Consider the following 26,948-nt stretch of genomic DNA (forward strand, 5'->3'; position numbering starts at 1 on the left):
TTCAAGGTTTTTTGTTGTTTTATAGTTTGCTCTTGTGTAAACTGGAAATTATTCTGCTTACAATTATCTGATCATTCTTTGCCCTGATCTTGAAGACTTATGTAAGCACGTCTTAGGTGTCTTCAGCAACAAACTCAAAAGTCACCTCCATGCAAATTTCTAAAACTGTTTTCTGTGTGGCTACTACTTCTCCTGTACTGCATCCCACCTGTTTCATCTACTTTAGCCTTCCCCGAGATGCTTTCCAAATTGCTTGGGTTCCTCTTTTTTGCACTGAATTTGGAAAATACCTCTATGTAGAAAGTTTCAGAGATTTTAGGACTTCTCTTGTGTGATTCTTTTCTCTCAGACTCACAGATCTATATTATCTGTAACCCAATGTCTGAAAATAAATGTTTTATATACTTGCCCCAATTTCCTAGTTTAAGGAGAAAGGGCAAATATGGTCTCTTATTATTGCAACATGGCTAGAAGAATAAGGGTATACTCCTGAATTGAACATGAAGTTGAAGTTTGAAACTGGGCTAAACTGAGAAGGTATTTTTCTCTTAAATAATCATACTATATAAAGGTACAGTATGAACCACAAATGTTTTAAGAAAAAGTGTTAAATTTAATAATGGGAAAAAAGAATTATTCATTTGAAATTTTGTTGTTGGTGTTCAAATTGATGACTAAATTTTAAATGACAAGAGTTAAGCAGAAATTTACATATAACTTTATTTCCAAAGGCTCTATCAAATTATTTAAAGTCAATGATTTAAATTAACTCTTTAGTAAAACTTCATTATAGGTATGAATTAGTAAAATGCCAGGTTAGAATACATTTTAAGTGTTTCATTTTTTCAAATATGTGTACATAAAATATTCTAATAATACACAAGTATTTGTTTCCACAGTTTCTCCCTCCACTATATCACAGTGCCCAGAATAAAATTTCTGATAATTCTTGTGATTCATTCTTCTAGTAGTTACCTCTATATCCCCTAGTACACTTAATATATATGTTTCTGGATTTAATAACCATTTAGTATCTATTCATTCTCCTATATGTAAAAATTAAAAATTTAACTTGCCCACACTAATCTTCAACCACCCCTCCCAATTTTTTGTCTTTCTACTATGTGATTATAAGTAAACAGAATATAATTAGATTCCCTGTTCCACCAAGTCGACCATGTACATCAATTTTTCAGTAATACTAGAACCTCAATACACTTTTCTTCTGAGGAAGTTTCTGACCCGGGTGCTGAGGGCCATTGCCAAGTAGGAATGATGCTTCGAAATTTCCTTGCCAGCGTACCCCACGTTAAATGGACTTGCCTTGGAATTTCGTTGTTGACTTGCATGTAAGGTGACCCTGCTCAAGGTGATCCAGGGTGGATCCAGGTTTGAGGAAGTATCCTGGTCCTTGGGTTTAGGGCGTTCCCAGTTTAAGACAATGTGGTTTTAGGGAAGTTGGAGGTTGAAGATTATTGCTGCTGGGATTAGGGTGTTCCTGCTGCTTGTTCCCGTTGAGTTCTCCTGACACTCAAATGGGATTTGGAGAAAAGCCTCCTGGAGTAGGTGAAGGCGGGGCAGAACGGGATTTTCCCCACAACGTGTTTGTAGAGGCCGGTGTGAGTTCGGGAATAAAGGATTGCTGTTTGAATCTACAAGGTGTGTGGTGGCTCGTGATTCTGTGCCAAGCCGAGACATTGGCACCGGGGTTGGTTGGTTAGCTATACTTCTTTAACAATGTCAAGACCTTACATCATTGGGACCATTTATGCCTTGGGGTAAACAGCAATTGTGACTTCTTTAAAGCCTAGTCCAAGTGGTAGAAAATCAACCACCAGCATTCTCATGATACATAAATCCCATTTAATGCCAGGCCAAGAATGTGTTAAAAATTACATTTCATTCTTTATAATTAATGTTTTGATCTTCAGCAAATCAGAAAATTCTAGTTTGGGGACAATTCGACCTACCTTTCTTGCGGATCATTTAAAAGAATGACCTTCACCCACAAATTAAGGAACAAATGGAGGTTTTCTTGGGATTTCTAATTGCTTTCTTTCTATGAGCAAAGGGTTCAGAGGAAACAAGTTATCTTCAAGTTGTTAATCCTTGATTTGCTTCAGGAGTACTCCTGGTTCAATTTGGAATGGCTGTTGTCTAGACCTATTTTACCATTATTCTGACTGCCAAATTAGTATAGTCACTGTATTTTCTGAAGACCTAGTCGCTCTTCCTTGGTTATTTCTTTTCTTTTTTAATTGGAGAACATGCTCAACTATCTATCTTCTTGGTAAGAGTACGCGGGAAGCTAATTTTTCTAGGCCTTGAACATCTGAAATGTCTTTATTCTGTTCCACCTGAATGGTAGTTTGATAGGTAAAAAGTGCATTTACTTTTGAGTTTTGTAGGCAGTACACCTAATGCTTGGTGCTGCGGCTTAAACAACTGATTCCAGTTTGACAGTTCATACACAATCAACTTGTTTTCCTTCCTCTCTAAAAACTTTTATGATTTTCTCTTAATTCTTGCAGCACTGAAATTTCCCAAGCGCATACCCATGACTCTGTCTGGTTTTCAGTGGGTTCTTTTAATAACAGAGGTGCCTTTTCCATCACAGGGAATCACCTTGTCCCACTGTTATGTTTTCTCTCCTCTTTTCTCTAACTTCTATATGTCAAATACTGAAACACAGATTAATTTCTCATAACTGTTCTTGCACTTTTTTAGTTTTTGCTCTACATTTTGGAAGGTTACTTCAACTTTATTTTCTCCTATTTCTACTTATATTTTCACTTCAACACTTTTTTTTTTTTTTCCTCTAATAAGTCTAATGGCTGTTTCTGGTAATATTGCTGTTTTTGCATTTGTTGTGTAAGACTTAACTTCTTATTTCATGCTGTCAATTCTCCTCACATTCCCAATGGCGCCTTGACTGTATTCACTAAGGAGGCCAGTGCAGGGGAGAGGGGACCTCTTCCCCACCTCCTGTCAGCCAGGGAAGGCCTCTTGTCTTAGGTGGGAATTCTTAACTGTTGGCCCAGGGCAGATCCAAAATCCACTTTAGCAGTGTTAATTTTCTAAATTTAGTTTCATGTCTCAATTTTTTCCTACATTTTCTGAGAACACATGCTAGCTGCCTATGCTGTGTGTGTGTGTGCATACACATGCCAGGCACTGGGAAAGTGGGGAGAAGAGGGCTGATCTGTACTCCCATTTTATAGACAGTCCTTCAATTGTATCCTGGTTTTGTTTTTATTAACCTCATTCTAAGTTGTAACTTCTAACACAGCTGCTGGCCTGAGCCCCTTTGTAGTTCCCTGAAAAGACTGACTTGCATTTCTTCAGAGGATCCCCTATGGGATACATAGGCTAGTGCTTTCCAACCTGTCTCAACTCTAAAATCAACCCTACATTCCCAGAAAGTTCTAATATCTTGCTTGTTTGACTCTTCCCAACCCCCTACTTTTTGCTAGTTATTAGTCTCATTATCTTCTCTCTCTCTCTCTCTCTCTCTCTCTCTCTCTCTCTCTCTCTCTCCTCTCTCTCACACACACATACACACACACACACACACACACACACAAAAAAAAAAATCTATGCAGGAGGCAAATGACAATGTCCAGTGCTTAATCTGCCGTCTTTCCCATACCCTTAAATGATTTTGATGGAAAGAAACAATCACACAAAAGTCCAGAGGAGACCATAATGAAATGTCATGTACTGATGCCTAACCTTCAAAAATAATTTTAAGCAAATAAAGTTTGTGGCCTCTATATTAATAAACTCTGAGCAAAGACCTCTATGACTGGCTTATGTGAATAAGAATTACAAAATATGGACACCCATTTATAAGATTTCACAGAACAGCTGCCCTGAAGGGGCCACCAGGGCTCAAAGAGTGCAATCCTTTTCTTTAACACATGAAAGAGCCCAAGAGTGTTCACCTAGGACTAGCACTACTCAAAACAGTACTCAAAGCCACAGGCTCAGGCAATCCTACTCTGCCCAATAATTAATAGAGCAGCAACTGTCCCTACCTTATTAACATCTTAATCACAAGTAACAATACAAGGTATGTATAGCTGAATAGAAACATGCTGTCTAGGCCCAAATGTAAACTTTACAAAAAAAGTATAAAACACAATGACATTTTAGAGAAACTATAATCATGCAGCAGAATGCATGCACGCTCTGCATGTATTTCACTTTATGTGCACTTTGGTGGATTAGCACAAAGCTAATCAGGTTCAAACTTAATCTCCAGCACCATGATCCAGGTCTCCTGGTTTTCAGTCCAGAGAGCAGAAAAGGGAGTCTTAACTTCACCAACTGCAGCACTGCCCAAATTTACCATTGACAAGACACACTAAAAAGGTACCCCAGCTACAAATGCAAAACTCCAAGGGATAACTAGCATACATATAGTGCTCTATGAATTACAAAGCAGTTTTAAAATGTAGCAACTTTATAATAATAAACAACTTAAACAACTTTATAATAAAGGCATTATCACTTTCATTTTGCAGACAAAGAAAAGCTTAGAGAACTTGCCATGATAAGTAACCTACAATACAATTAATACATTATCTAAATGCATTCTCCTCAACTCCCATCCCATCACGTAAGATGAGTCCATCTTTCACACAGACCATTCACTAGCTCCTTCCTCAGGATGTCTCGTTCTTGTTGAATGGCTTTAACAGCCAAGTAGATTACCTTGAGGTTTTCAAATTTATATTTTCAGTTTTCTGAATATGCTGATCTGCTTGTCCCCTGGGAGAAACTAGCCATGAAGCACAAATTAACAGAGAGGGAGTGCCCTTCTCCCTCAGTTGTGTCTGCACAACTGGAGAGCTAAGAGCAATCCAGCCCAATGCCCCAGCCTTGCTGGTAGTGGTTTAAGGGAGCCTAGTTCTAGCATATGGGGACATTTGGTGCAGAAAGGGCAAGAAAGGACTTTGTTTCCCTTTCCTATTCTCTTTTCTCCACTCTGAGCGCTGCCCTTATCCTGAGGCCCCTACCACTTTTTCTATATGAGCTCTTGGAAGAAATATAATAGTGTAAATTTGCTGATTCTGGCCCCTCCATTCACAAATACCGTACTACTGCCTAGGCCCACTCCAGGCTCACATATCTGTCCCACTGACTTCCGACCTCAGCCGTGGGATGCCCTGGTCTTGAAACATTAACTCTACGGGGATGTCTTGAAGGAAGGCAAAATGAAGACCATACTAAAAGACTTGGCATCAACCTCCTCTCAAGAGCCAAAAAACATCATCATTCGGAATTCAACTTGCTTTTTACCATTATAAGTGTCTTTGCACAGAGGTACTATTTTCTTTTATATCTGAAAGCAAAACTAAACTTTGGGTTAAATTAGGTTCTGGCACTATCCCATAGGCCTTCTCGTTCTATAAAACATTTCTATAATGGGAACACACTCTGGGAGGTTAGAATAAACTCATTCCAACATCACTCATTCATTCCTACGCTGGGAAGGCACAAAATCTAAAGTGTATGTCAACCCTGCAAATGTGAAAAGAAGATACACACACTGAAGAAAACATGACACCACATAGATATATTTCTTAAAACCCCAGTTTTAATGTTAATACATCAGGTGCTATTATTTCAGTATCTTCTCTTTAAAGTAATTTGATACCTATTCAATTGGGATGCATTTAAATATATTCAAGGATATGGTGTATACTAGAACATCTAGGCATATATTTAACAGACAAGAATAAAAACAAGCTGCTGTTATGACTAATCTATCATGGCGTAACCTATTGAGGTGCTATTATTCAGATAATTAACATTTTCTAAATATCTGAGAAACCATTTTTCATGCACCTTCTCATAAAAGATGGATTAATTTACAGAAATGCTGCTGTCTAGCAGCCCAAGGTGAAAAGATGTGAAAAAGACAGTGATCCAAAAGAAACACAATACAGTGACAGACCTAAATACAAAAATCCTCGAATTTTCCTTTTAATTACTGCATACTCAAGACTGAAAAAAAATGTTTATTTTCTTTTTAATACATAATTCACTCAACAAAATTTTAATTTCAATAGAAAACAAATACCTTCAATGATAAAAGTATATTTTATTCTGTATAAGTGAATTTAAAAACCATTATAATGCTTGAACTTTAGTCATCTTATATACTTCTTACCCCATCACATTAAAAACAAGAGAGAAAAGGAAGTACTTATTTTGTTTACTTTCACAATACATTTCATAAAAATCCAGTGTAGGGAATGTTTTAGTTGGTCTACCCCTTCATATAAGACACTGCATCCAGTGACCAACCATGGCTTTAAACACTAGGGCCCTGGGAATCAGTGCTTACCCAAACCTGCACAAACCACATGTTCAACACCCACTACAAAGAGAACAAAGTACCACCTGGCTGGGTCCACAGGCCCAGTGGAAGAACCACCACCCACAGTGGAGTATAAACTGGCATCAAACTGTATCATGTGAGCCACCCGGGGACAGTTTTACTAAGTTTCATTTTAGATTTTAAGGCTATACTTCTAGAGCCAATTAAAGTTCTTGTGAAGTTCATAAGCAACTCAAATCAACTCTGGTCAGCATGAGGAAAAAGAGATTCTCAGGCAGAATCACAGGGAAGCTCTAAAAGGTAACAGCTAACACAAGTAGCCTGTCAGTGCATAAGGGAAGGGCCAGAGGTCCCCACAGAGACACCCCCCACCGCTCCTGCCACCTCTACCTCCTACTAGAGGAGAGCTCTTTAGAAAGGATCAGATAGAGACAAGCAGGTCCCATCCAAGGGCAGAAGAGGCAGAAGGGGCCCTGGCCCACACCCCAGTAAGAACAATCCGTGGCTTCTCCTTGTAGAAACTGGGGTGTTTTCAGGAAGGGAGACAAAAGCTGGGCTGCCAAACCCCAAAAAATATCTACTGCAGATCCTCAACAGTCCAGCAATACTGAAATATTTCTCAGTGTAAGTATTAGATAACTTTAAACCACATTCATACTTTCTTGGCTCCTGTCAGACTCAAATACATAATCCTTGTAGGGCAATAAAAGAATAAACAACTTCTGCTTGGCCTTCAGAACTTTCATTCAATTTGTACTGCAATCAACATGAAAAAGAATCAATATTTGACAGGCTGGTACAGCCTGCCTGGTGCCACATGCAGTACCTATCAGATCAAACACTGTAGTTATTCAACCACCAAAATACACTTGTGCGCAATCCAAGTAAACTCACAAACTGGTATTCATCACTTTGATGGAGGCTTTAAAAAAAAAAAAAACACTAATATATAAATTGGAATCCCTGTATCTAGAATGAGTTAAATATTGTCCAAGAAAGGAAGCTATATAAATCTTAATTACAAACATAGATCAAAAGTGCTTCTTTAGTTTGGGCACAGTGGTACATGCCTGCAATCACAGTGGCTTGGAAGGCTAAGGCAAGAGAATCAGTGTCAGCCTCAGCAACTTAGCAAGACCCTGCCTTAAAATAAAAAATTAAAAAGGGGTTGGGATATGGCTCAGTGGTTAAGCATCTCTGGGTTCAATACTTGGTATCAAAGGTGAGTATGGGGGGAGGGGGGGTCTTTAAAATAGTATTGTAATCTCCCCACCTACGAATGTTCAGTATTGTGCAATTTAGAAATATCACTGTTAAATGCATATTCAGAATATAGCTGAAAGGAGTTTATATGTGTGTGTGTGTATATATACATATACACACACAAATATGTACATATATATTTACATATATATGTACATATATATATATATATATATATATATATATATATATAAAAGTTGTAGATGGACACAATATTCATTTATTTTTATGTGGTGCTGAGAATTGAACCCAGTGCCTCACACGTGTAGGGGAGGCGCTCTACCACTGAGCTGCAGCCACGGCCCCCTAAAAGGACTTTTGTCTGCTGGAAATGAAGCAAAAAATAAATCATCCAAACTCAATCACAAAATACTTTACAACAAATTAAACAGAAAGAGCAAGCTTCCAAATGGTAACTGTGGTATGTGCATTTGCTTGCAGAGACAATTAATGCATGCAGCTGGTGTCAACCTTCAGTAAATTTCAATCAAAGCTTGACAGCTACCAGTTATATTTCACACAGAGTAATTATAGCAAATGGCGTTCAGGCTTAATGTCTGCCATTTCTTTTTTTTTTTTTCTTTTCTTTTTCTTTCTTGGAATGTAATCAACATGATATCAAGATTGCTTCTGTTTAGCCTTCCTTTAATATTCACACTGACAAAAATAAATATTCAGTCATAAGGCATTTAGTGAGAAGCCTAGGTGAGGAAAGACCCAACTGATGCTCCGTAGGACTTTCTCTATGGCAATTTCAACAAATGTATGAATAGCTTTTCCATATAATAAAATATTAGTCCTTTGATCGTGAAATACAAAAATCTCCAATATGCTTCTAATTTTCTACAAAACCTAGACTTTCCAGCATATATCACAGCAGCATTAGTGCATATCAGGTATCAAATTCTTGTATGTGTTAAATAAGAAAATACAACAGCAGCTCCCCCGGAGATTAAATTATTCTAAAATCTAGTACTCTTACACATTCTTTGTTGTGGTATCACAACTAAAATAGACATTAAGATAACTAAATATGGTCCAGATTTAAATTTTTATAGTATGTACAATGTTGATTCTTATATTCTAATGTACCTTTAAACCTCATCCTACAGCAAATGCATGTTTAATTTTACTACTGGCCCCATGTCTCTCTGGCTATAGCTGTTGTTTTAAAATGCTCCTTCTACAGGTCCAGCCAGGGTCCTGCATCAATGACCTAAGGAGTCAGTGAGCGGGAGGCAGAGGCCATGAGGACACTGGGTCAGCCTTGTTCCTTCCTTGGCCCCCAGACCCACTCAGAAGACACAGGTGCAGGGCCAGCACTCTACCACCTCTGACTTGAGACTATCAGATCCTTCTCGACCACCCCCAATCTGAGGGCCTTCTGGTGCACACCCTTTCTCCCCTCCTTTTTTACCACCACAATTGGCGCCATCCAGCACATCACCTACATTATCTATTTGTCTGCCTCCTCAAGTACAAGCTCCAAGAGGCTTTTCAAAAGTTTCTGTCACCTTTGTTCACTGCCAAGTTTCTAGCCACGACAACAAGGGTCTGGGACAAAAATAACACACCCAAGAGAGATGTACCTCCCAGACCTACAAACCCAAAAGAATTCTTCACAGAAAAAAGAACTACTAAGCACAAAACACATTCCAAAGGAAAGCAAACTTCGAGTGCCTAACACCTGCGCTTGAGCATCAGTGTACTCACTGATGTCGAATCAGGACAACAGTCCATGACTCCGCCAGCCACTCTTCTGAGCTGCTAGTAATGGGAACGAACTTTGGCTGATTTACACAGAAAAGGAATTAACAAAAAGGGTTTTGGGTGGCAGCAAGAATTACCATAAATGCTGAAGAAATACATTATAAAAAACAGGCAGGAATATCGGCCAAATTCTATTGTTATATTGTGTGCATGTATGAATGTGTAACAACAAATCCCACCATTATGTACAATCGGCACCAATTAAAAGCAAAAAATGAAACCAGGCAGGAACCAAGAGACACCACAAACAAGGATCGTAGCTCCAAACCACACCAGAGAGGCCAAGCTCTGGTGAGAAGCTTGCTGCAGACCAGCACTGCGGCAGAGCGGCTCCCCTGGACTGGGCAAAGGCTGCCAGAACCAGTGAGCAGCCACACCAACTGTACAACAGGGACTCAGAGCCGGAAAAGAGGACTCCCGATGATGGCAAGGCCGAAAATCAAAAAGGAAAATGGAATGAGGGTTCATCATACCCTTCACCAAAGAGAAAGCCCTTCCTAGCATTGCCTGTAAAGCAGCTCTCTCCTAAAGTCAGCAGGACACAAAGACTCTACTACAACTGACTAGTACCAAAGTACTGGTTAAGTAAGTGGATACTAATAAGCACTGTTTTTAAGAATTGTTGAAAAACTAATACGCTACATACGCTACATTTCACATATATTCATAGAAATTTAGAATTTCTGAAATATCAACTGGGCGTGGTAGTGTGTGCCTGTAATCCCAGAAACTCCTTGAGGCCGGGCTCAGCAACTTAGCAAGACCCTGTCACAAAATAAAAAATTTAAAAAAAGGGCTGGGGACACGGCTCACTGACAAGGTGCCCCTGAGTTAAATCCCCAGTACCCAAAACAATAACATCAACAACAACAACAGATTACACTTAAACTGAGGTTACACAGAATAAAGGTATCAAACTGAAATATTTTTAAACCTCCTCTATCTTTATGTGTTCTTGAGTCATGTGTACATTCATGAGTCAAATCAGCCAAATAATAATTACACAGAGACCCAAATAACAGGCACTGGGAGGGGGGTGGCTCTAGTTCCAGAGCAATCACTCACTCATGAAAATTCAGTGGTTTGCATTTTAAAAGGGTCTGAATTCTTATGAGTAATGCTTTTTGCCCCTTTAATTTTATGCAGCCACAAAAAACTCCTGAATATTCATCTGTTTTCTTTCCTCTGTCTCAGAGCTTGTAAAAGGGCTGGCCAGGTGTGCTTGAGCTTAAGAAAGACAATCTGCTTCTTTCTTCAGCAAGGATCAATTGAGGACCACAAATGAAGGACTCTCTCAGGGTGTATGTTACAACAGGAAAACAGTTGCTACCAAATCCTAGGTCAATAAAGGGCATAGAAACCAGGCCTACTTAAAAACAATCCAACTACAACAAAAGCAACAAAATGTGCCTGTGTAAAACATACTTATTATAAGTAAAAACAAATCCAAACATGTAAACATAATTTTTGGGTATGCCTCCGAAAAATCCTAGAAACTACAAAATTAAAAAGTAAAACCATCTCATTTCATTCAACAAACATTTACTAAGCACCTATCATTTAACAAGCACTGAGCTAGATATTGCTGACACCAGAGTAAGTCCCTTCTCTCACACCAAGTGCCATGACGACACATCCTTGATATCACCAGGCCAGCAAAGAGATGTAACTGCAAACTGCAGAAGGACAGGATGTCATGAGGTTCTTATTTCAAAAACCAAATGACTTGTTCTTAATGCACTTACACAAAAATTCTAAACCTTTCCAGATTTTATAATATTTATTTTCCACTGAATCCCCAAAAGTTGTTGTAAAGTTTATGAAAGAAATAACCAGCAAAATATTTATAACTGAAAAAACCAAGTGTATAAAAATTAAGAGAACAAAATAAACATTAGATTGGCACTCAACATAAATTTCTGGATAATTCAGGACCTGATTAACATTAGATAATCATTACAGAGGCTAACAATAATAAGATGAAAATGAACTTTAGACAAACAAGGAAGAAAAGTATCTATTAAACAAGAAAAGGAAACACAGAAAAGGCCCAAATCTGTAATTTCCCTTACCAAGCTTTACCCTTTACTGTTAGTTTAGAAAAGTTCCTATTAATTATGTTCAGGTAAGGCTGACTGGCCCATCCTGTGAGAATTATATCTCCTGAATAGTTAAAAATTCGGCCAAATTTCTAAAAATTTATCCTCAGGGGAATTAACAAAACTAGGTATCCTAACCACACAGAAGACAGTAACAATTTATTAGACAAGGAAGGAACAGGCATGGCCAAAGGAGTAGGGGGTTGGGGGATATCCATAAAGGACTAACATGCTCACAGCAATAATAACAAGGACTACTACTACTGCCCCCAGAGACGGTGGTAATTATCTACCAGAATCCTTTCAAAACTCTGTGCGTGCATTCATTCCCATCATCCTCACAGTACACTATAAATTACACAAGGCCACTCACACAGATTTAAGGAACAAAACTCAAGAGAGTCAAGTCACTTTCCCAAGGCTACAGAGCAAGAAATGAGACCCAGAGAGCCCGGCTCCTGGTCCTCGAAACACCAAACGAGGCTAGTGGTTTTGAGTGATTCATATTTTCTTCATCTCTCTTTGAAACACTGAACTGATACATAACCAAATTAAAACAGTTTGTTTTAGATATTAAATATTATAGGACCTATAAATGATTAATTTTAGAGAAGCATTATGGTTATTTGTGTTTTTCGGGTACTTGTTTCTGGCTGGTGAGCAGAATAGAGAATTTCCCTGAGCATAAAGTTGCCCACAGGAAAATGTAATCCAACAAAACACTCAGGTGATGAGATGAGTATCTGCAGTCACTTGAGGCAACAAATACTATCACAGTGTCAAGTAGAAAGTTGTTCCTTGGTTTTCATAAAATTTCAACCACTTGGTTCTCAAATTTCAACCTAAACTGAACAGGAACTCCATAACTCACTACCTAACTCGGTAACAATGGCCACTTCCACTCGCTTTTTCCAACTCTGAAACAACAGTGACTAAGTAATTATTAACAGGTTGAAGAATAAATTAATTCAAGGCACTGGAAATTATGTTCATGAAATGAAAAATGGCCTTGCTGACACTGCATCACTATTTCTAGACAGCACCCTTGAACATCAAATAAATCTCACATTATGGAAATGTGCCCAAAACCAGTGACCTAGTTTATTAGGGTGGGAAAAGAATAGTAATCTGTCCTTTGAGGCTAGTACTGAAATAGCTTCCTAAAGCACTGTCATGCATTAAGAGTTTTAAATAATTTTTCCATGCAAGGACAAAAATAATATCCTGAGCCAATATCAAATTATGAATTTCCTTTTCACACCCCATAAGTTAGCACTAGCTCTCATAAGGTTATTTATGTTTTCAATATTTGAAAAAAAAATTCAAGAATCAGTAGATTTACATAAAAAAATATTTCAACATTTTATTGCTTCACTTTCAAAAAATAGTTACTACTGAATGAAAGTGAATACTGCATATGTAAACTGTTATCAATGTGAGTCCTCATTACTGGGGCCTATCCTTATCTACACAGTAATGTGACTGTAATAAATTTGTTTTTGATTTGTTTTCCAAATGATAAAAAACCAGAAACATGTAACTGCAATTCAATATCATTTTTCAGAAACTCAATAAAGATTACTGGCTGACTCTAACAGTACCACATCTAAAGAAAAATGCAAATTATGAAACACAAAATGAGGATAAACTGGACAAAACCATAATAAATATATCATCTATCAGGCACCAAAAACTATGTGATCAAAAAGAATATTTCTTTTCAAAGTCCCCAAAAATATATTTATAAAAACTAGCCAATGCAATTATACAAAAATGAAACTGCAATCACTTCCTAAAAATAGTGCTCTAGAAAGCACAATCTAACATGTTCTAGTAACATAGAAATGTTAAGAGGAAATACCAAAAGCATCTAAGGGTTACAAATTAAATAAGAATAAAAATGTGAATTGAAAAATAAAAAGTATCATATAAAAATGAAAGGAAAATAGCTGAAGCTGGCTTAAAATTCAGTCAAATGCCTTCATCAAAAAATGAATATAAACTAATTAAATATTTAAATTGCTAAGTTACTAAAAGGGGAATGAAAACACCAAGAAAAGAAAAGGCAGAATATATAAGTAAAAAATCATAAACATGAAGAGAGAGAAAGAGTGCGATTTTTTAAAAAGGCAATATAAGAGCTATTTCTAGGAATTAGGGAAGACAGTCAAACCTGAGAGGAAATCTCTAGAAATGTAAGAAAACAACTACAAGTCAATGTTAATACTTCTGGGAAGTCTGTGCAAACCATATTTCCCAAGAAATACCAGTTATTAAAGGGAAATTTTAAATGTTAAAATGTACCAACACACACAGATAAATATAAAAACTTCAAGAAATGGTCATTCCAGTATTACTTTCTAGTATGCCAGAGAGGAGATAATAAGTCTTCTAAGTACTTTTTTAGATACTAATATTTAAAGGTTATGTTGCTAAGATAACATACAAAACAAAACTTTAATCTCATCTATAAAAATTGATCCATGAAATGCCATTCCAATATAGGTACAATATAGAATGCAGAATTAGAATTTAGTATGAAAGAATAACATATCATGACTAATTAATAGTTCATTCCAGGAAAGTCAAAATCTTTCAAAAGAAAATCTAAGGAATTCAGGTATCAAAATTTTAACATTATCAATATGTCATATTTCATTAACAATTAAGGAATTAAGGAAGCATATATCAAACTGAAAACCAGAAGATTTCATGTTGAAGCACTAAAAGTTTTCCATTAGTTACAAGTAAAACAGGAAGGAGGAATTTCTAAAATGTATCATTATTATCAAAAACATCAAATTGCAGAAGGGAATTATAATATAATTGTATTTCAGGAGAAAATTCATGTTTATATGTCTTAATATACCAGTGGACAAATTTTAAAAAATTTTTAAATGACAAGTTTCAAAACATTAATAATTACTACTTATTGGGTTTAATATTTCCTTACAATATGAATCAAAATAAAGTTACATAAGGCAACACAGTCAACTGGTTTTAAGAAATCCCTCAATTACTGATTAAATTTTTAAATTTTCCCAAATAATCTTCCATTTCTGATATATACTTCTATTGTTTATATATTTTCATTTTAAAAGAAAATAGCAACCTTACTTGTGCATTCAAATTCTCTAGGAGTGATTTTTACAGTAACACCATTGCTTCCTTACTAAAGTTATCATAGCTGGCAAAAGAACTTCGGCTCTAGGAGTGGGTTGCTCAATATTACCCCACTGGAGGGGACACGGTAGATGGAGTAGGTACATTCCAAATGGAAAGGTGTCAGGAAAGAGAGGAAAAGGCATAAGTCAAAGGAAAGAAGCGCAGGAAAAGAAAAGAAGCAACTACTGTTACAGAGTGGCCACTGAAGGTTTCCATGTTTAGTAACCACAAGGTCCAAGCACAATTTGCAAAGTTCCAACTTCACATGAAAATATAAACAAAAGGGAAGGTAGGATACTTGAATATAAAAATACATTCTAATTTCACAGCATAATCATATAGGTAGCAAAAAGCCCATTTTATAAAATCCAATTTACAGACATGAAACCGGAACACTGATCCATTTCCATCTCTCTATATCTCTCTGTAATTTTGACAGATGGTACTCACTTCTGAGTGACAACTGTAAAAGCTGAAAAGTCTGTTTCAAAGGAAAGGTGGTGCTTTACTCATATCAAATTCCTGTTAAGATTATCACTCTTAAATTTAATTTCACCTTTGTGACACTGAAAGTAGTACCTGGTCTTAATAATAATAATAACAACAACAATGTTACCACTTAACAGTAGTAAGTCTAAGTGGTCAGCTGGGAAAGAAAATGCAACTCAAGTAAAGTGTCTTTATTCAGTTAAGAAACCACAGCACTTGCTCTTCTAGCGGAGATGGGGTGGCAAAGGCTGGATTCACCTTCCTGCCTGAAAAACCGGACAACAGGTTTCAGGACTCTGAGGCAACAAAGGGCAGCCGAAAGGCCCCTGAAAGGCAGAAAACAAGGTGAGCCCTGTGAGTGTCTGCCCCTCGAGATGTGGAGAGCTTCCAGGACAGGACCCAGAGAAGAAAAAACTAAGCTAAGCCAGTGGACCTTTTCACTTCAGAAGAAGCTGAGAGTCAGAAGAGATCCACGTGACAGGAGTGTGCAGGGCAGGGATGAATAAAACTCTAGAAATCCTGAGGATTCAGCAGAGCACTGAACCACTGAGTGTGTCAGCAAGCTGCTGAGGCCAGGGGAACCAACAGAGGCAGCAGAGATTCAGGAAGCTCTATGAACACCAGGCAAAAGAAACACGGCAACACCACACCAAAGCCCACTGTGATTCAGATTGCTCAAAACCAGTGAGAACTAAAACCTTAAAAGCAGTTACAGAGAAAAGCCTGTTATATACATAGAACAAGGAAGAGGAGGACAGAAGATTTCTTGTCAGGAAATACCATGCAACAAAGAAGACAACAGAACATCTTTAAAACTAAAGGAAAAACAAATGACAACCTAGAATTCCATATCTAGCAAAAAGATTTTCAAATACAGAGGTAAAACAAAAACTTTTTCAGACATTCAAAAGCTGAGTCTAAGCCAGGCACAGTAGTGCACACCTGTAATCCCAGCTACTCAGGAGGCTGAGGCAGGAGGATTACAAGTTCAAGGCCAGCCTGGGCAAAGTAATGAGTCTTTCTCTCAAGGGCTAGGATACAGCTCAGTGGTGAAGCACCCAGATTCAATCCCCAGTATCAAAAAAAAAAAAAAAAAAAGAAAGAACACTAAGTTTATCACCAGAAAACATACACTTCCGAAAAGAAGTTAACAGAGGGAAATATGGTCTACCCAGAGAAATAAAAAGACCTGGCAATAATTATGTAGGTAAAAATATAAGACTTTTCCTAATTACTTAAATGTCTCAAGAATAATTAACTATGCAAACAAAGGTATAACGGTGCAGTGTACATGTAAGTCAAATGCAAAAAAACAGTAACATAAAGGTCAGAGAAAAAAACGAAATACTTACTATCATATGAAATGGTTTATCACTTGATGGCAGACTGTCATAATTAAAGATGTACAGTAAATACCCTAAAACAATAAAAAATAGCAAAATAAAAACGAATAGTATAAAAACCAATGAAGATAACACAGCATCATAAAAATATTTGATTAATCCAAATGACAGCAAAAAGAAAACAGGAACAAAAACAGACGGAATAGAAAAAAATAAGAAAATGAGAAATTTAAACAACAATGTGAATAATTAAATTAAACTTAAATGACTTGAATCTCCCAAATAAAAGGCAGTGGTTGTGAGATAGGATTAAAAAACAAGGCTCACCAGTATGCTGACTAACAAACACACACAGACTAAGAATATAGGGAGGAGAGCCCAGAAATGAACTAGAAAGGGCTGCATCCGGCCATCCTAGTCAAACGTACACTGCAGAGGCCATATGAATATCAGACACCGATTTTCAAAGCAAAGAACATTACTAAGGGGGAAAAAAAAGATGATTTTAAAAATAATACAAAGGTCAATTCACCAAGAGATGTGAGCAAACTAAATGTGCTCTTAACAGAACTTCAAAATACATATGGCAAATACAACAGAACTACAAAGAGAAAGGTGAGGAGTTTACAATTACAGTTGGAAATTCAAATTCTGATCTCTCAACAATTGTCAGAATAAGTGGAAAGAAAACCAGGAAAGGCATAGAAAATCTGAATAACGCTGTCAACCAACTTAATTTGTATTTACAGAACATTCTGCCAGACGAGAACTGAACATTAAAAAATGCTGAGAAGATCTAACAAAAATAGACACTGTGGTTCTAAAAAGTCAGGAAGATATCAAGTCTCCACAAACTGATCCAAAGACTGAATGTAACCGCAATCAAAATTCCAGCAGGATTTTGTAGAAATTGACATGCTGGTTCCAAAATTCATACAGAAACACGAAGGATCCAGATTAGATAAAACAACTTTGACAAATAAGTAGAAAAACTAATACTACCTGATTTCAAGATTATAATGCTACAGTACTCAACACAGAACTGTCCAGCGATAAACCACACATATAAAAACACTTCATTTTTTTTAAACAAAGGTACAACAAATGATGCTGGAACAAGCAGTGTCCTTATGCACAAAGAATATTAATCCATACCTCACACCATAGACAAAAACTGAATAAAAATGGATCAGAGATATAAGTTTAAATCAAATCAAGAAAAGTTCTAAAAAAAATAGGAGAAAAATATTTGTGACTTTAGGCAAGAATTTCTGAGAAATCACACCAAAAACATAATGTGTGAAAGAACAAACTGATAAACTAGACTCTGTCAAAATCAACATCTTTTGCTGTTTGAAAGACATAGTTAAGAGAATAAAGTCACAGATGGAAAGAAAACATTTATGAAGCATATACTGAATAAAGGACTTGTATTTATAATGCTCAAAATAAGGAAGCTCAAAACTCAAAATTGAAACAACCCAATAAACAAGTTAAACATCTGAGTAGCTATGTCACCAGAGAAGAAATACAGATGACAGAAAGGAAGCTCAATACCATCAGACATTAACGAAATGCAAATTACAACCACAGTGAGATACCCTCCTCCGATGAGAAAGACTAAAATCAAAAAGACTGACCTCACCCAGCAACCGCAGGGATGTGTGAAGAAACTCCGACTTCCCTTGCTGCCAGCGAGATCCTCACATGCTGCCAACACCAACACAGCATGTACCTCCAGACTGGTAGTATATTAAAAGTACAAACACACACCGACCACGCAGAACCGTTTCGGTCCTAGGCACTGGCCCTTCGTAACTGAAAGCATACATCCCTACGAAGGCTCGTACATATCCTGTTCCCAGCAGCACTATTCATAACAGCCAAAACTGAAAATAAGCTAGATGCCTATCCATGCGTGAGGAGACAGACTGTGGCATACCCGTAAGATGCAATACCATTCAGCAATGGGAAGAAATTAGTATTTCAAGAGAAAGAAGTCAGGCAAATAAAAGATCACACAATGTATGATAATCACACAGAATTCTAGAAAATGAAAACTAATGTATTGTGACAAGAAGTAGTTTGGTAGTTTCATAACAAAATTTCAGCGGGGGGGGGGGTGGATATGTTCTTTATTTTGACTGTGGCTATGATTTCATGGATGTATACATGTCAAAAGACATAGTATCATGTGTATATATCAAAACATTTAGTACCAAATTGTATGCTAAAACATGTGGTTAATTGTATGTCAACCATACCTCCTTAAAGCTTTACAAGTACACAGGAAAGCTCAGGAAAGCTTTATAACTTGTTAAAGGCATTTGAAAAGAAAAAAAATTACAGCTAGCACCAATTAGGAACTAACAAGTGCTAATCTTTACAATGTGCCAGCTACTGTTACAGGCAGTTTACATGTCTGTCCTAGTCAGTTCTCACGACTCTATGAGCACTATTATTAGCTTTGTTTTACAGAAGCAGCAGTGGGAAAGGGAAAAGTAATCTGCTTAAAGACATACGATTTTGTGACAGTCAGGACTCCAGCCCAGAGCACCTCACTGGGAAGGTTCCGCGGTGAGTGCCTACTGTGCTTCACAGGTGGGGAAAAGCTTAGCCGATAGGTGCGTGTGATTTCTATAAGTGAAAGAAAAGGACTCTTAATTTCCAAATGAGAGTTCCTGTCATCAGGAGGCCAGGCACAGAAGTTCTCAGATGAAACACCCATGGGCACACACCAAAACATGCCTCTAGGACTGAACAGCTCACGCCCCTTCTCACATTACAGGCACTGCAGAGTCAAAACATCAGTCACCAAATGGATGACGTGGGAAAAGAGAATTCAATTTTATTTTTAAAGGATGAGAGAAATGAACTTCCACACTTCCTAATTTACAGGGAAAACTAATTTACTGTCTTTCATTAACTTTCCACATATTTTATTTACTTACTCTGAGACAAGGGTAGTTTTATTTGTTGGTTTGTTTGTTTGGTACTGGGGATTGAACCCAGGGGCACTTAATATTCCCAGACCTTTTTATTTTTAATTTCATGACAGGGTCTTGCTAAGCTGCTGAGACTGGCTTGATACTCACGATTCTCCTGCCTCAGCCTCCTGAGCCACTGGGATTACAAGCATGCACCACGAGGCCCACCAAGGACAGGTTTTTGACATCTGCTTTCTACAGTGCTTCAAGTGATTCTTGAGACCATCTATTTAGCATGATACATAAAACAAACATTACAGACTATTAAAATGCAAATAAAGCTATCTTAATCACAGTTGGCCAAAAGGAAAGTAACATGCACCTCAAAAAATGAATATTCTTCTTTTTAAAAACACAACATGCTAGTTATTAAAAACAAAAAAAAATTAAAATGAGAATAACAGACACATCAATTTGAGATTATAAAAAGCAACTGAATCAAAATCATCAATTATTTTATTATATAATTTGGACATATAAAATAATAAAGCTACTTTTTACAAAGAAAACTGGCAGTTAAATAACTTATTCCTATGATATTAATGCTGCAGTGTATTTTATAGACCCACTCTGAAGTTCACTGCCATCTTCAGGGGAAGAAATACATTCATTCAGTAATACTGAGTTCCTACTAATAGACCACATCCCTTGGTCTCACACACTGGGGAACAAGAGTCAATCCGTGACTCCACAAAGATTGAAAAATTGTATAGTATTACATTTATGATCTATTTTGAGCTGGTGTTTGGACAAGTTTGATGTTTAAATCAAGATTCCTTTTTATTATTCTTCTGCATGTAGCTGCCCAATTTTTCTAATATCATAATTGCTCCCCTGAAGCCCCTCTGTACCTGTCAAATATCAACTGACCACGCTCCTATGGATCTACTTCTAGATTCTGCTGTGGGGAAGAGGGACAGATCAACAGATCTACCCTTTCACTAATAATACATGAGTGTGCAGTGGTCTGACTTCTGGTGCAGTCTTTAAAGTGCCTCATCTACTAGCAGAGACACGGGCACAGCTCAGGAGTGAACGTTGTTCACAAAACAACGCTGTAGACTTATTTTTGCTGACTCTTCTATTCATCATCTCTCTGGTGCTGTGCAGTGCTCTGGGATGCCCTGCTTTGGGGGCCCTCTGGCCAGAACACTGGGGCTATATTTACATTATTTTGTCTTGGACTTCCAATGACTATGCCAGTGCCAAAGGTCAAGGGGTAGAAAGAAAACCCACAAAGAAAAAGCAATAGGTACTTGTCTCACCCTCTTGAGATCACAGCTCTTTGGATTAAAGAAGATGGTTGCCTTCCCTCGGAATTTTTGGTGTTTTGGTTCCTCACAGCAACTGCGAACCTTCTAAGGAAAGTATTTCCCCATGCATCAAGCCTGAATTAAAGAGAGTTTTCTCTGTCTGTACCAAAGTCCATTTGTAAGTTTCAGCATGCCTTTGGACCAGGTCAGTAAATGCTAAATGAATTCCACATTTTTATTTTCAGCCCAGACTAGCATTAGTATAACGGTCTGCTTGACTAATACTACACTTAGATATTCAACGGTGATTTTTAACCAAGAACCTGTGAAACAATCTTCCAAATCTGACTTTCTGTGTCTTGGTAGAAGGAAACTTCCTTTTCAGTTCCTGCAGTCGGAATCCCTGGAGCCATTCCTGCATCTCTCTTTTGTTTATGCTCCCATCCAATCTGTCAAGACACTCCCTTTACTCCAACTTTGAGGGACACCCAGAGTCCAATGACATCCCTATGTTCACAAGAACAAGCCGTTCCCAGCCCACATCACACACAGATTCTAGCAGGAACAGGCGTCCTCCTTCTAACCTGCCCTGTTATTGCCCCCTTCTAGCACAGTGATCACAGTGAAGCTTTAAAACTTTAAAGAGCATGTTGCACTTTTGTTGACAATCCACGTGCATCCCCTTCACACTGAGGTTAAAGGGACAGTACTGTAACAAACACCGCTATGATCTTTCCCTCCTCCCCACTGCTTCTTTGACAGCACCAACACTACACTCCTCCTCTGCCTCCCTACCATGGCTGTGGGGATGCAGTGAATACTCACAGCACACTCTCCCACCTAAGCCCTTTGGACTGGGTTTTATCTCTGTAGCAATGCTTTTGCCAAGATCCGTATGATTAATTTGTTGAAGGCATTTATCTTAACTCCCATATTACCTTCCCAGTGAGGCATCCCCTGAACCCTTGTTTTACGGTGTATGCCTCCACCACCGTCAGCTGCCCTCTCCTCTCTTGTTCTACAGAACTTTGCACTTCGGCCATAAGACACAACCTGCCATCTGCTGTGCCTACTGTTCCTGTGCTAGCAGGTAGGTGCACAGTGGCAGGATCTTGTTTGTTCACAGCTACCTCTCCAATGTCTACATCACTGCAGGGCTCAACAAATGTTTGCTAAGTGAATAATACGTTTGAAACACGGTGTGTGAACAAGGGGAGCAATTGCAGGACTGAGGTCAGAAGGGTGGCCAGAGAACTACCTTGTAGGCTTGGCCAACTGAGACTTATTCTTGTTTCATGATGCCGGACAGAACTCATACTATTTTCTCTAAACTCAAGATACACAGTTTTAAATTGTTTGATTACAGACTTTATTGAATAGGGCAGTTAAGATACTGTACGCATGTTCAAACTCTCCTACTAGGTTTCAGAAAGTCAATTCCAAGGGGCAATGGCTGAGTTCTACATATCTTTCCTCCACAGCCACTAACAAAGTGGAAAGTCAACAATTACTACCCAAACACCCTCATTAAATATAAGGAGGTGGTCACTGAATTGCAATTTAACATACAAAGAAACGAGGCTTTGCAGTGTGTATGCTTATGTTTGAGGTATATTGATCAAAACACCAAAGACTTCAGAAAGGCGGATGAGTGCTAGATTTTAAGGAAGTCACCTCAGGAAGCACTACACAAGGTCCAACAATGCTGTCCATTGTTCATAACACTGGTAAAATGTGTGACGTTCTCAAGCCTCTTAAGAAAATTAGTCTTATTTTTGTTGTTATATTTTTCTTCTTCCTGAAACAGTATGACCTTCTTCATCAGATTTGGCACAGAAAGATCTTTTGCTATTTATGAAAATCAAATTCACCCTCACAGGATAAAGATGAGTCATAGCTGAGGATATTCAAAAGATAAGCTCGGATTCTGATGTAAATTCTAAGAGAATTTCAACAAAGGTTATAAACAACCCTTTCCAAAATGACTACTGTGTTCAGGACAACACACACAGGATTTAAAAATCCATCATTACTTCATAGACACACCTTAAAATAGAGTTCCTGGAAAAGATGCCAAGAGACTGCCTTACTGCTAAACAGCAAACAATGACGCACAGTGACGTCCCCAGCCCTTCCCCCTGGGGAGCAGAAAATGAGACAAAACTGGGGGAGGCTCTTTTTTTGGTTCCATGAAACCTGAGTGTGCTATACTGTGTGTGTGTGTGTAAGGTTTCTAAGAGAATGCTAAAATTATACCCACAGTTATTCACTACCTTAATCAAGTGACCAAAGTTATCATCACCAGAAGTGGGAGAACCTAATATTTAGTGCTATATAATAAAATACCAATACAACATAGAGCATCACCCATTTGGTAGCCTCCAGAAAACATTTTAACTTAAACCTAACTATGAGGAAATACTGAGTGAAATTCAGAATGTGCAAACTTTATGAGATAATCTGCTAAACTCAAAAGAAATTAGAACGCAGGTGGGGGAAATGTGGAGATGGTGGCTAAAGTTTAAAAAGTTCAGTTAGATAGGAGAACAGATCCAAGAGATCCATTGTACTCTGTAGTAATTACAGTTGAAATAATATATTGCATCCATAAAAATTGCCAAGAGAGATTCTAATTATTCTCATTACTACATGCACACTACAGCATATGGTGTGACAAAATTAGCATATATCAGTGTATGTTTATATAAATATAGTGTATTGTATATAATTTTTACTTGTCAAAAATTAAGGTGGTAGCAAAGGGGATATCTAGGCAGAAACCCTCGACTCCACAACAGTCCAGAAATAAGCAGTGAAAGAACAGCTGACCAAAGAAAGCACAGACCCACAACAGGCATTTTCTGAGGATAAGCCCAAGCAGCCAGCAGAGAACATCAACCCAATCCTCACAAAGAGATTCACAGAGGAGCACCCACAGACACGAGCCAACATACAGTGCACCCAGATATAAGCCCACTGACCTGCAACTTGCACATGCTAGAGAAGGAAGAAGTCCTACACCCCCTGACAAGCCATCCAGCACATCAACCAGAATACAGTTCTCTACCTTAGACCACTATACCCCATACATCTGAAATGTATGTGAGGGCACACACATTAGCTATGACAGCCCTGGATACCCAAAGTTTTTTTTCAGAAGGGCATGCAAAACTGTATCCCCTAACAGGGAGTAACCTAGATGTTAAGTTACAGACAATTAGAGACCATCTCCTCCAAGCCAACAGAAAACCAGTAGGTACCTGCACACACCAAAGACAGGAGGGGGGTTCCTCCAACTATATCAGAGGAGGGCTGGTATGATCAAAACCTCCGCACCGTGGGAAACTTAGAAGTAAAGCTGTGGAGTGGTGGGAATCTTGTAAAGGTTCCAAATTCTGATAAAATCCAAATCAGGAAGACATGAATAAGTAACTCCCACTTTGGCAGGGAATATCAAAAGCAACTCTAACACCAATTTTGATCTTAGAGATATTACTTTACATATTGAATTCATAGAGTTTCCCTTATTATTCATACTGCTGCCCTTGACCCAATTGATTGTATTTCTTATCAGGTTTTAAAGCATTTACTGGAATCATTCTTTCTTTTCCTAGCTCAAGTTTATAACTGCTCCTCTTACTCCTCCATTCCCTCCAGTACTGCCTGCAACTGTCGCAATCTCCTCCTATTTAGTTTTCTTTTTCTTATTGTATTTTTTCTATTTTTTTCTTTTTTCTTTGCCCACATTTTCTCTTCTTCCTCTTTCAAGCACTACTCCATGTCTGTAATAGTAATTTTATTACCATAATAATGAATTTAATTTAATTACTAATTAAGCAATTTGTTGCTTTAATAACTGTTCAACCTATTCAAGAACATTACAACAATTTTAATTGGATTAGAGGAACTATGGTTCAGTAAGTTTTAATTCCCCACCTCCGCCTTAAGGTTTATTGGTGTATAGCTTTGCTTGGAAGTGGTTGTAGTTAATAAGGTTTAGTATCTTTTTTCAAAGTGGTGCTGATAGTGGGCACAGAAGATACATACTGAGTGGGTATATCAATACTTGGATATTCACTCATCTTGGGACACTTAAGAGAAAGAAGCACACTCAACAATTCCGCACCTAGAAGTAGAAGAGATAACCACCCAAGTAGGTGGGGAGACATACAAACAATATGAAAAAACAAGAAAACAAACCACATTAAACAGCCCGTAACACTTCAATCAATGATCTCCTGACACCACAGTGGAAGAAACATTGTATGAAGAATTTAGAAAGTTCATAATTAAAGTGTTCAATGAACTAAAAGATGAAAGAAATGAGCTTAGAGAGAAAATACAGGAAGTGAAAGATCATTTCAATAAAGAGAGACTCTGAAAAACAAAACACAAATCTTGGAAATAAAAGAGTCAATAAATCAAATTAAAATTCAACTGGAAACATCCCCAACAGATTAGACCACAGAGAAGACAGACTCTTAGGCCCTGAAAACAAAGTATATAATACTGAAAATAAAACTGACAATAAAGAAAAGATGTTTAAAGACCATGTAAGGAATATTAAAGAAATCAGGGATAACATTTGGAGGCCAAATCTAAGAATCACTGGCATAGTAGAAGACACTGAAATGCAAACTGAAGAAATACAAAACTTTTCTGGGGGGTGGGGGGCATCAGTATCTGGAGATGAACTCAGGGGCACTCGACCACTGAGCCACATCTCCAGCCCAATTTTGGATTTCATTTAGAGACAGGGTCTCACTGAGTTGCTTGGTACCTTACTAAGTTGCTTTGAATCTGTGATCCTCCCACTTTAGCCTCCCCAGCTGCTGGGATTACAGGCATGTGCCAGTGCACCCGCCAAGAAATACAAAACTTTTTAATGAAACAATCAGAAGATTTTCCAAAAGACACTAGAACTCCAAACAGGCAAGATAAAAAAGGATCCTCTCCAAAACACATCATATTTAAAATGCATAATATACTCAACAAAGATAGAATTTTAAAAGCCACATCAGAAAAACAGCAGGTCACATTCAGAAGTCAATTCAGACTCTCCACTGATTTCTCAGCCCCGAATCTAGAAGCCCAGAGGACTTGAAATAATGTATACTCAGCCCTTAAAGATAACAGGTACCAACCAAAACTATTATCCAGCAAAACTATTCTTCAAAACTGAAATTACAATGAAAATGTTCCATGGTGATCAGAAAATGAAAGAATTCATAACCACTAAGTCAGGATTATAAAACATACCCAATGAAATATTTCATGCAGAAGAAAAATAAATATGAGAGCCAGTATATGAAAATTTCTCACTAGAATAATAACCAATTACAGAAGAATTAAGTTTAAATTAAGCATTAGAAACAACTCAAAACAGCAGGGAACAAAAAAACATCTCTCTATAATAACACTGAATGTAAATGGTCTAAGATATGCAGTCAAAAGACAGACTGGCACAAACGATTAAAAAATAAGACTCAATCACACATTTTTTTATAAGAGACTCACATTACAACCAAAGACATTCACAGGATAAAGGTAAAACAAATGATGGGAAAAGATATACTATGCAAATGGAAACCAAAAGCAAGCAGCAGTAACTATTCTAATCTCTCACAAAGAGACTTCAAGCCAAAATTAATCAGAATAGACAAGGAAGGTCACATCATACTAGTTTAGGGAATTATCAAACAGGATATAATGACTGCAAATGTGTACACTCATCTATGTATATAGAATAAAACTTTCTCAATATAAAGAATCAAATAGACCCCAGTACAAAAACACTGGGTGACTTCAACACACCTATCTCACCAACACAGAAGTCAACCAGACATAAACTAAGTAAAGACTCTACAGAACTAAAAATACTACTAATTAAATGGATCTAACAGACATCTATCGAATATTTCATCCATCAAAAACCAAATTTACTTTCTTTCTTCTCAGCTGCATGTGAAACCTTCTCTAAAACAGCTCATATTTTAGGACACAAAACAAGATATTTTTTTGAAAAGGGGGCGGGGCCGGGAGATACTCTCTGGTATCTTGTAAGATCATAGTGGAATGTATTAGAGCTCAATAACAAGATAAAAAGCAGAAACTATTCTAACATGGAGATTAATTAATACACTTGGAGTGAGAAATGAGTAATGGAAAATATCAGGAGAAATAAAATAAATCCTTAGAAACAAATAAAAATAGAGATACAACACAACAAA

General features: G+C 37.5%; 1 protein-coding gene across 5 annotated transcripts in view; it reads right to left on the reverse strand.

The window, feature by feature from the left end:
* Window positions 1–26,948, reverse strand: part of Auh (AU RNA binding methylglutaconyl-CoA hydratase) — a 156,470-nt gene that overhangs the window by 47,490 nt on the left and 82,032 nt on the right. Inside the window, exon 7 of one of the 5 annotated variants that reach the window (XM_077792317.1) lies at window positions 16,488–16,552. The exons of 3 other annotated variants lie outside the window; for them this stretch is intronic. In XM_077792317.1, the coding sequence (XP_077648443.1) occupies window positions 16,488–16,552 (65 nt within the window). Of the gene's footprint in view, window positions 1–16,487; window positions 16,553–19,573; window positions 19,692–26,948 lie in introns of all 5 variants that reach the window. One more of the 5 variants, XM_077792314.1, reaches the window with a different exon arrangement.

Source organism: Urocitellus parryii, chromosome 13, assembly GCF_045843805.1.
Source record: "Urocitellus parryii isolate mUroPar1 chromosome 13, mUroPar1.hap1, whole genome shotgun sequence".
NCBI lineage: Eukaryota > Metazoa > Chordata > Mammalia > Rodentia > Sciuridae > Urocitellus > Urocitellus parryii.